We start from the raw sequence: 10,578 nt of genomic DNA, 5'->3' as shown, positions 1-10,578 counted from the left end.
CTTGCTCTGTCATGTTGGCTCCTATATAAATACCTTTTCTATAGAAGGTTTAGTGAGATTTTAGGTTTTAATACACTTTTCCCCTGTTACCTTTACATTATAATCATTGTGTTCATGCCTCTGCTGATAATGTAGGAACTGTCTGTGCCAAGGAATTCCTGAAAGTCATGGACATGAAACCTTAAATTAAATGTGAGGAGGAAGAGATAAGAACAAATTATAATAGCACTGAGAGCAAGAGATTACAACGGGGTATTGGGTTAAAATGCGGTTTTCATAATGTATGTGCCTGAAAATTGCAAATGTATTCTGTTATATCATGTTTATGCGCCAACTTTTGTTATGCAGAGTTATAAAGATTGCTGAGTATTCAGTCGCTGTGGATCCAAATGATGTGAGGTGTTCAAAAGAGAAGAGCAGGTTGTTACTGTTAAAGTGGTCCTCTGAAAAAAGAATAGAAACCTCATCATTCCCCACTTGGGTAGGATAGCATTTCTCCTCAGCATGGATACATCTTCAAATGTACTAGCTGCTAGGGGACAGTGCAAAATTATATAATTTAGACATACGAGGAAGTAAAATTAAATAGCCATGAGATGAGCATACCATTAAACAGATCTAATTTATAATGGGCTCTTATGCAAATTGCCTTTGAGCACTTAGTAAAAGAAAATGAAAAGAAATTAATAAGGACAATGTGGACTAAAAAGTCAGAGAAGAAAAAAAAAAGTGAAAGCCTATTTCAGCTCGTTCTCTGCACACCCCAGAGTGTTAAATGAGCGTTCCCATTAGCCACATAAATATAATGATGTGATCGTAAAACTTGCGTTCCCTTATCCTTTGAAGTGCCAAACCCCTACTCACTTTGCCACAGTGGCTCCGACCAGGTGAGTCAGATTTCAACTAAAATTCTTTTTCTTTGCCATGTATTTCATTATTGGAGGGAGAGAGATGTATTTCCATGAGCACTTTGCCCCTTGCCAGCCACTGAATATCCGACCTCGGTGGGGTCCCGGGCAGTTACTTGCCTCGCCGTTAGCATGGGATTGCGGGCGCCAGGCATCGCCGACCCTCCTCCCGCTGCCCGGTTATTGCAGGGGCTTCGCACCGGGAGTTTTCCTCCCTTTTTGTTGTTCTGCGAAAGACGCGGCGTGCAAGGAAAGCTGACAGCTTAGAACTGTTGAAAATAGTTTCTTACAAAAGATTTTCAGTTAGTTTTGAGTTCGTAGTGTCCTCTGGTAAAGATGATAATATGAGAAATAATGTACTGAATATATTCAATAATAAGGAATCTATGTTTTCTCAGAGGAAAAAAAAAGGTTTCTTTCTACATAAGTTTGAAGGCAATGCAATATTCTGCATGCTTGCAGACATCCAGGTTTGCAGCTCCCCCGTGTTCCCTGTATCCCTTTGGTTACAAAAGGGAAGGATGGTAGCTCTGTCCCCTAAAACAATCTGTAGAACCGTGTCATTTCTCTTAGTGTTAAGAACGTTGTGCAATAGTTAACTTGTTTAATTAATATTGGCCATCTTTTTCCTAATTTCCTAATTCCATCAGCTTTCCCAAATTGTCAACTGAGGCAGAATATACTAAAGGGAAGTCTTTCTCTTTTGTGTGTATAATAATACATATAAATATTTATACATCGAGAGAGCAAGGTTATAAACACTTGCACTATGTATACAGCTTTGCTGCAGTCCGAGTATATTTTTATACTTGACAAACAGGACTTGTTTCTGAAGAATTTGAAAAATCCTGTAAGGAACGTCATCTTCCTGTGCTAGCTTTTTGGTCTAGAAATGCTGGTAGGGGAGTGCGGGTCTGTGGGGAGAAGGATCCCTGCAGTATTTTATGGAAGTTAAACATTGATCCTCTTCCGTATCCAGTTGTTTTCTCACCACTAAAACCAGGCTTGCGGCTGGACCTGTTCTGTGCCCTTCAAGCAAAACCGCATTCTCTGACAGAAGCTGAGTTTTCCACTGGTTGTATTTTCAACCCTTGAAGCATTCGATTTCTGACAGTGGAATGTGATACTTAAAGCCATAGACATTAATTATTACCCATTGGAGGTCGCACTTTCAACCCATGGGACATTAATTTTCCTGATATACAGAAAATTCCAGCCTGTTAGTTTTAATTAAATATTTCAGAAGTACATTTTCTTGGAAATGGACTTTATCCTTTACCCTTGATATTTGGCTAATTCTGGGTATAATTATCAGCTTCTTTTGCAAGCTTCCTTCAAACCACTTTCCTGTTTGGAAATCTGTTTGGCTGTTACGTATTTGTCATTCAGAGAAAAAAAAAAAAAAAAAAAAAAAGTAGTTATCTTTGCCAGTCATTGGCCAACATTGTCAAGCAGGAGATGGGGAAAAGCATCTTTCAGGCTTTCTTGGGAAGTGAAATTATGATAAATGTGACTTAACTGTCCGTTCTCATGCCAGCGGATGGATGTCTGTTAAGCATTTATCATGGCAGTGTGAGAGCAAGCAGGAGCGGAGCGATGGGTGACAGGGAGGGGGGTGACTCTGTGCCAATATCAAATGTTGTGTAGGGGAGCTGCCGAGCGAAGCAGGGCAGGGAGCTTGGGGCTGTGCTGCCGGCGACCCGGGAGCACAGGGGGAGGCTGGAGGGTCAAGGCTTTGGTCCTTCCCCAGATCCTGACCTAGCCCAGTCTCCTCTCCTCGTGGGTGTAGCAAACGCAGCTTAGCTTAAATGCAGCTTAGAAGGACCCTGCCACCAGATTTGGGTCCCATGTTATCTCAGATCTTCCCCTGCAGGCCATGTGAAGTGAACTGAAATCTACATTTTTCCATCTGAAAAGGAAAAAGGCTTTAATTTTGTTTACAGAAGTCTCTCTGCTGGGGGTCTACCCTTCCAAAGCTGTTTTAAGCACAGTTGGGTATTGCAAAGTGATGCTGGGAAGGGAGCGGGGAAAGGAATTTCTGTTAACTCTTCCAGCCTGGACCCAAAGCCTTCCAGGTCCCAGGTAGCACTCCTGATGGCTCTGCGCTCTTGTCAGCGTTCTGGTTTTGTCAGAAGACTCTATCCTCTGCTACTATCTTGTTCTTCTCCTAAACAATTAATAAAATGAAGACAGAAAGCCTAGAGGTTTAAAATATGTAATTATAGTAGTAATTTAGAACTAGGAAAGTGCTGCAGAAACCAATTACAATTATACATTTCGGTAATGACTGACTTGGCCAAATATGTATGTTTTGTGTGTGAATTCCATGATAGATTCCAAGATGGCATGCTCGAGTATAGAGGAAAATTAATTCTAAACGCTGAGTGCATCCATATTAGACATAAATGTTGCTCATCCACCTAATGAACTTGTATTATATGGCTTGTCACAGCTTAGATTTTGAGTAGCAGGGCAGGCAGTAACAAGTATCCAAGGAAGAAAGCTTGAATTATTCTAAGGGGTGGGTTTGAGAATAAAATATTTTGTACCTGATCGTTCTGCAAAATATACTTAATTCCTTACATGTTATGGGTTTCATGCGACTTGAATTGATTCAGGCATTTCCTACAGAATTGGAAATGGCTAGTTGAGGTTAATGTGGTTTTATTTCTTTCCTGGGCTTCATCTCTTCCCAGCTGGTGAGAAAGAATAGACGAGACTTGTATTCTGTTCACGTCATATTAGCGGCTGTACTAGCGAGGTCCCTGCTGCGGGCGCAGACATCCCTTCAAACCCCGTTTGGGTTGGCCGTGCCTCTGCAAAGGGGGGGTGTATGGCAGTGGGTGCGACGCGGCGTGGGGTCACCTGGAGCCCCGTCCCTTGGCAGTTCCCTGAGACCCCTCTGCAAGCTCTGCCGTCTTCCCCTCTTTGGGAACCGCTTCTGTCTTTTGCCTCTGACCTTTTCCTGGAGATCCCCTTCTGCTGGCTGATGGATGGGGTGTCTCTCAGCCTGGGGTGCTTCATGCAGCCAGGAGGGCTGATCACCTCTGAGGTTTTGGTGTTGGGTTTTTTTTTTTTCTACTGGTGATGGGGAATGGTTGTTTCTTCACTTCTTTTAAAACAAAAATAGCGTGCCATGACTTTGGGCTTGCTCTAGCCTTTTGGTGAGAAGACAGACTTGTACCTTACCTACTCCACAAACAGAGCATGATCAGGGAATCAAAGTGTCTGTTGGTCCCCTCGCTCCATGCCGATGTCCAGTGATGCTATTGTATGCTCTTCAGTAACCTGCGGAGCTTGTACTGTGCTAGTTCCCAAAACAGATTGGTTATTTTGGGACACAAACTACATATGAATGAGCCCTTTTGTTAAAACAATGAAAACACGGAATCTGCAGAATATTACAGAATGTAACAGGTTGTGACAAGGCTCTGAAATCACGTCCCAAATTGTGGGTAGTATTTCACACAGAGCATCCATGTGACATATCACAAGCGAGCTATTTTGAGACCATTTTGTTTACAATTCTGGTGTTGGAAAGAATCAAAAAGTACTTCCACATTGCACATACAGAGGTATAAACAGGCACACAAAAATCAAACCGACCAGTCGCTCCTGCTGATTTCACTGGGAAACCACTGGTGACTCAGGAGCCTTTTGCAAACGCCCCCATGCAGAAACACAAGGTGTATTTCATGTTCCTCTGGTGGGGTTTTTCTTCAGGGTTTTCAGCCCTTCGTGCTGCTCTAACAAAAGCAGGTTTGTGGGGCACCCATCTAGAAAACGTGTGTGTGCTCGACGGTTGATGTCGCAAGGACTGTCGGCAGATGGAGGCTCTCTGGGTGGTTCTGGTGGTCGGTGGGGTGGTCTCTGTCAAAACTGAGGGGTTTTTTTCCTGATTATTTTAGTGTGTACTAGTTGATACCTGCCACAAACAGTTAATTTTTACTGTGAAATCGTTACCTTACATTGACATGTTATAACCTTTGTATCCCCAGCTTCTTATTCCCACAATGTGCTGCCCCCTCAGCTGTCCCTGTCCAAGTGTTGGTTGCAGTAAATGGCATCCAAGAAATGAACTGGGTTTAAGAGCAAACAACCAAAAAAAAAGACATTTCCCAAGTGCAATTTCCAAACTAAATCAGGTTCACCGTGCAGTCCCCTGGAAAGGAGGATGGAGTCAATCAAGGGGGTTGGTGCATCTGGGGACATGGGTTCTGCTGATGGGGGCTATCAAGAGAGGTGTCCAAAATAATCAAGAGGGTGTCATTTCGTGAGACACGGATTTGGGCAGCGAGGCTGGTACAAGAGGCTCCGGCCCCGGCTGCTTCCCCTCCACCTCCCCAGCTGTGCTACTTAGAAGTTTCTAAGGCCACGCTGGAAAAACTGCAGCTTAAATCGTAGTTTGAAACCAGCCTTTTTCTTAGGAAGAGGAGCTGTTTGGGCGGCTGCTGAGCCGAGCTTGGTCTGACCCTGCTGCTCGCCTCTTGTTTCCTCTCCAGAATCGGCCGGCTTTTCGATGGCACGGAGCCCATCGTCCTCGACAGTCTCAAGCAGCATTATTTCATCGACAGAGATGGGCAGATGTTCAGATATATCTTGAATTTTTTAAGGACATCGAAACTCCTCATTCCTGATGATTTCAAGGTGAGATTTCAAGGGACTCGGGTGTTTTGCATGGACCTTTGTAAAGGAAGTATCTGGCGTGTAGTCAAAACAGAGCCCTAGATGGGGGGGCACTTGTAGGGTATGGTATTTGATTTCAGGTACGTGGCAAAAGTAAGCGTGTGGTTGCTAAAGTGGCATCTGTCAGCCTTTCCTGGAGTGGCATCAATATTAAATTTTCCCCTCCTGGCTATAGCATAATGGAGCAACCTTGCCATGTTTGATCTAGGGAAATTAAATATCGTAGGATCCTGATGGAGGCAGAAAGGATGTTACAATCTGGAACCGACTGCTCGTGAGCTTTGCTGATTACTTGTCCTCTCATCCGCTTTTATGCTTCCCCTCTGATTGCAGCAGTTCCAGCTTCTACTCCCACGCTGAAATTCAGAGAATGAGGTGGGAATCACAGTATTGACAAAATAAACTGCACACATGGTGATATTTGAGCATTAAGTCATAGATGATTTTCTCCCCCAGACTCTTGCATGCGGACTACAAGTTTAACTTGGGAGTTTTGGAGAAGTCAGGGATGAATAGTTCCACATTTATTATTTAACCTTTATTAAAGAGCCAGCTTTTTTTTCTTTTTAATAACAAATTAAATTTGTGGTAGTTCACCACGTTAGACGTTAGCCTACAGAGGCAAAGCTTCAGACTCGGCGTGCTGCGCTCTGTTTATCTGCTCGTAGGTGTGTGGGTGTCTGTGGTGTCAGCGAAGTGAGCGCTGGAGACGGCGGTTGCAATCAGAACAGATCTTTATCGTTACTTAATGAATGCGTATCAGCGGAGCTGGCTGTGCCATTAGTTCAGCAATTCAGATTGAACAGGAGAGGTGATGGGAAAGGGTTAGAGCAGTTCATACTGGTGTGCAGTCTTTTTATCCCTTGTATCTGAGACGGGTTTTCAGGTGTTTGGGGCATAATAGGTGTGCGGTTCAGTTCAAGAGCCGTATTGCAGCAACCTTTGAATCATCTGCTGTAGACGCATACTTGCTTCTCCCGTGCGTGACGAGGGTAGATCTACCTGAATACCGTGGGAGTTTGCAACTAGCCGATAAGCATCATATCCTTCTTTTGAAGCCTTAGCGTGGCTTTGTGCGGCTCTCGGCACTTGTCCTGAAGGTAATCAGAAATGCACAAAAAGGAAAAGCCACCTTCCGTGCGATATTAAGAAATTATATATGCACAGCCTTTTAAACACAGAACTATACTGTAGCTGTGCTGAAATTAAAAGCGTAACTCCTGGCAAGTGCACCCATGCAAGCTGATGTTCAAAAGGGTGTCCTTCCCAGTTATGCTTTAAGGTGTCCGAAAGATCGGTGCTGAAAATGAACAGCAGTCCTTGTTTTTCAGAAATACATAGATTAGGTGACTTTTTTGTTACACGGTAAATGTAAGCAGTATTCTGAACATGATTTAGCTGTCCCATTCTCATCAAGTATTTGGTTTCTATTTGGTTTCTATATTCAGATTCAGGGCCATACTGACTGTTAGCAGTCTTCTCTTGTTGTCATTCTATTCCTCTGTCTTCCCTAATTCTCATGTATTGCTTTTCTCTGTACAAATATTTTCCAAACAGTATTATGCTCTTAAACCTAGAAAAACAAGAATTTATTTTTTTTTTTAAATTTAAAAAATGGCAGTAGACAGACTCCAGATCATCAGTTGTAAATTACTTCTGTACTGGCTACGCTTAGAAATGCGTTCTCTCTGCTCTGGCGTTTGAGACAATGTAGTAAACAATACTGTTGGCAAAATGGGGAGGTATTAAAAAATACTTAATTTTTAAAATGCAGTAATATGTGCACTCCATTATGCAAATATCCGAATCATTTTACACTAAGAACCATTGCAGGCTCCCTCATTTACATTCTTATACCTGTTACAATGCCTGCTAGTATTGCTGTAAGACGCGATGGATCCTAGTGATGAATTTTCAGAATCCTGATTGAATTCTGTTCCATCTGTTCAATGAGGTCATTATTCTATGACATCACTATGGGGATAAAATATGGGGAAAAGTGGGATTTTTGCCTGGATGGTTCCATAGCAGGAGGGAGTTGAACAAGCATAGCCTCCCCCTCCCCTCACGAGTGCTGCTAAACCCAGTCTGTTCAAGTGGCTGGTGGTTATTTTTTGCTTGCACTGTTATTTTATTACACCTTCCTACACAGTAATTACGAACTATGTCTGAAGGGTTCCAGATCTAGAGCGGCATTAGCCTGAATAACCATATGCATTAAGCGGTACATTAGCAATGCCTCTTTCTTAATTGTGCACAGTAATATATGTGTCTTTCAGGACTACAGTTTGTTATATGAAGAAGCAAAGTATTTCCAGCTTCAGCCTATGCTAGGAGAGATGGAAAGGTGGAAACAGGACCGGGAGAGTGGCCGTTTCTCAAAGTCTTGTGAGTGCCTGGTGGTACGAGTTGCCCCAGATCTTGGAGAGAGGATTACGCTGAGTGGCGATAAGTCATTGATAGAAGAAGTGTTTCCAGAAATCGGTGACGTGATGTGCAATTCTGTCAACGCCGGCTGGAATCACGACTCGACGCACGTCATCCGATTTCCGCTGAACGGATACTGTCACCTCAACTCAGTTCAGGTAGGAGGTCACATATGCATTTTTTTGGAAGGGAGCCTGCTGGCCAGGTACCAACAGGTTGACCCTCTTCTTCCCTGTCGTTGGACCGTTCTGGTGAACAAGATCAGCAGGAGGCTTTGAGCTAGTTATTTACTTCTGTGGGTCAGGGCTGCTTTCTCGACTTAATTCACACACATCATCACCAAATCTCTTTGCAAGCAAACTACAGTAGTGTTAATAAACCTACTCTAGGAGATACATGTTTGCCTCAATATAAAGGTACTGCATATTTGGAGAAACGTTTTTTTGACATTTGAATATAGGGCGACCGGTCAAGCCTGCTTCCAGTCCCTTGCCCTTCTTGTTATAAATTGTTTTCTGGCTTGATGAGAGGGCGCAGGGACATCTCAAGGCAGGGTGGGAAGATGCCACATCCCCACAGAGGCTGTTGTGAGGGCATCGGGAGCTGTCCCTTCACCTGAGAAAGGCAGTGGAGATGCTCTGATTTGCCAGAGTCCACAGGAGCTCTGAAACTAAATAGGAAGAATGGAGGAGCGAAAGGTGAAGCCCCACTCTCTTTTTTTGGGTGTAACGAGTGAGAAGTGAGGGGAAAGGGGAATTAATGTGAGAAATTGGATGTATGGTTGGACTTGATGATCTTTGAGGTCTCTTCCAACCAGAATGATTCTATGAAAGAGATTACGGGACAGTACCATAGGCCGGCTACTGAAAGGAGGGCCATGCTTCCACAGAGGGAGAACAAAGGCAGCATCCTCCTCCTTCCTCCTCCTCCCTCCTGAAATGGGACCCAGTATTTCTGGAGAAGGGAGCAGCCTGCAGCCACAGGAGAAGGCTTCTGTTGAGTCTTACCCTCGGACTTCTTTTTCCTTTGTGTTTTGGTGTTGTTTTTTTTCTGTTTTTCTTTTTGCCATTGTATTTCCCACTGGAAGTGACGCTAAGGTTGTGAAAAGAGAGGAAAGAAGGTGAATAGGCAGAACTCATTAGTCCCATCGTTAAAGTTAAAAGGTCCCAGGTCTTACCACAGGTAACTGTAGCCACAAACCTTCATCGTCACAGTTGGTTTTTAAGTCTTTAGAAAATACGATGGTAACTTTTCTGAAATTATGACTGCAATATCTGCGTTGTCACCATTTGGTTGAGGTGTTTGCTTAGCATCCTCCAGTATCTGCTGTGCAATCTTGTATTTGCCCTTTTGTATTGTAAATTTTATGAAGCAGAGAATTTGTTTTCCAAGCATATTTCTGTGGCTAGAAGAATACTGGATTTGTTGACAGTACTAAAAAATGCAAATACCTTTTTCTTCATTTTTCTTTTTATTGCGCGGTGGCCAAAGTCAGCAGAAATCAGTCCAATACAACGAAACTGAGGGAGCCAGTTAGCGGATCTGTGTAACCACTTTTGTTTCCTAGCTGGATCCATCTGAAAACAGCAGTTACTGTCCTCAGACAGCAAATGGTCTATTTATTTACTTATATATCGCTGTTTGTTTCCCCTTTTTTGCAGGTACTTGAGAGGTTACAGCAAAGAGGGTTTGAGATTGTTGGCTCATGTGGAGGTGGGGTGGACTCTTCCCAATTCAGTGAATACGTACTGAGACGAGAACTCAGAAGGACATCTCGTGCACCCTCCGTCATTCGAATAAAGCAAGAACCTCTGGACTAAAATGGACACGTTTCTTTATGCAAAAAAAAAAAAAAAAAAGGAAAAGAAAGGGGAGGGGGGCAAAAGGGGGACGTTTCATGTGCAGTTTGGACTCCAAACAAGTCCTGGAACTAAAATTGAATAAAAGACACATTTATATCAAATATAGAGACCACACCTGAATTCATACGGGAACATTTGGAATAGTAGTAATAATAATAATAACCTCAAGGTGTAAAAGAGAACACACACACACATATATATATAAAATATGTATGTATATGTATGTATGTACATATATATATGTATGTATATGTCAAAGGGTAGGAAATGCAACAACAAAAAAAGTGGTAGATGAGGTTGGTGCTGTGATGACCATTAAGTGTCCTAGGCCTTCCTGGGACCCACTTAATGGTGTAGAAGCCATTACCATTGGGGGATACATAGACTGTTCTTCACCCATTTTCCATTGCCAAACAGCCATCCACTTTTTAATGCGTGCACACCCTGACTCAACTTTATTTGCATAGGGAGGTTTATGTCTGTCTTTTTTAGAGGTGGATGGGCAGGTGTTCAGGAAGCGACCATCCATTGCGTTGGAAAGCTAGTCGACTGAAATGTTAAATGTAGTCTGTACAGAAGTCGCACACTTTTTGTCTGCCCTCACAGATGTGAAAGGTTAACTTTTCTTTTGAATGAGGGGGTTTTTTTTGTTGTTTTTGTTTTGTTTTGTGTTTTTTTTCCAAAGGGGGCCAGAA

General features: G+C 43.0%; 1 protein-coding gene across 1 annotated transcript; it reads left to right on the top strand.

Annotated features, from left to right (window-relative positions):
* Positions 1 to 5,410: 5,410 nt before the first annotated feature.
* On the top strand, positions 5,411 to 9,880 carry KCTD1 (potassium channel tetramerization domain containing 1; the record flags this gene model as incomplete). The annotated part of the gene is made up of 3 exons (XM_009705067.1): positions 5,411 to 5,555; positions 7,874 to 8,179; positions 9,683 to 9,880. Coding segments are annotated over 3 exons (610 nt in total), but the record flags the coding sequence as incomplete, so codon positions are not given.
* Between the last annotated feature and the right edge of the window lie 698 nt (positions 9,881 to 10,578).

Source organism: Cariama cristata, unplaced genomic scaffold (assembly GCF_000690535.1).
Source record: "Cariama cristata isolate BGI_N322 unplaced genomic scaffold, ASM69053v1 scaffold88, whole genome shotgun sequence".
NCBI classification, from domain to species: Eukaryota; Metazoa; Chordata; class Aves; order Cariamiformes; family Cariamidae; genus Cariama; species Cariama cristata.
The sequence above is the reverse complement of the archived record's forward strand: the minus strand, read 5'-3'. Positions and strand labels throughout refer to the sequence as shown.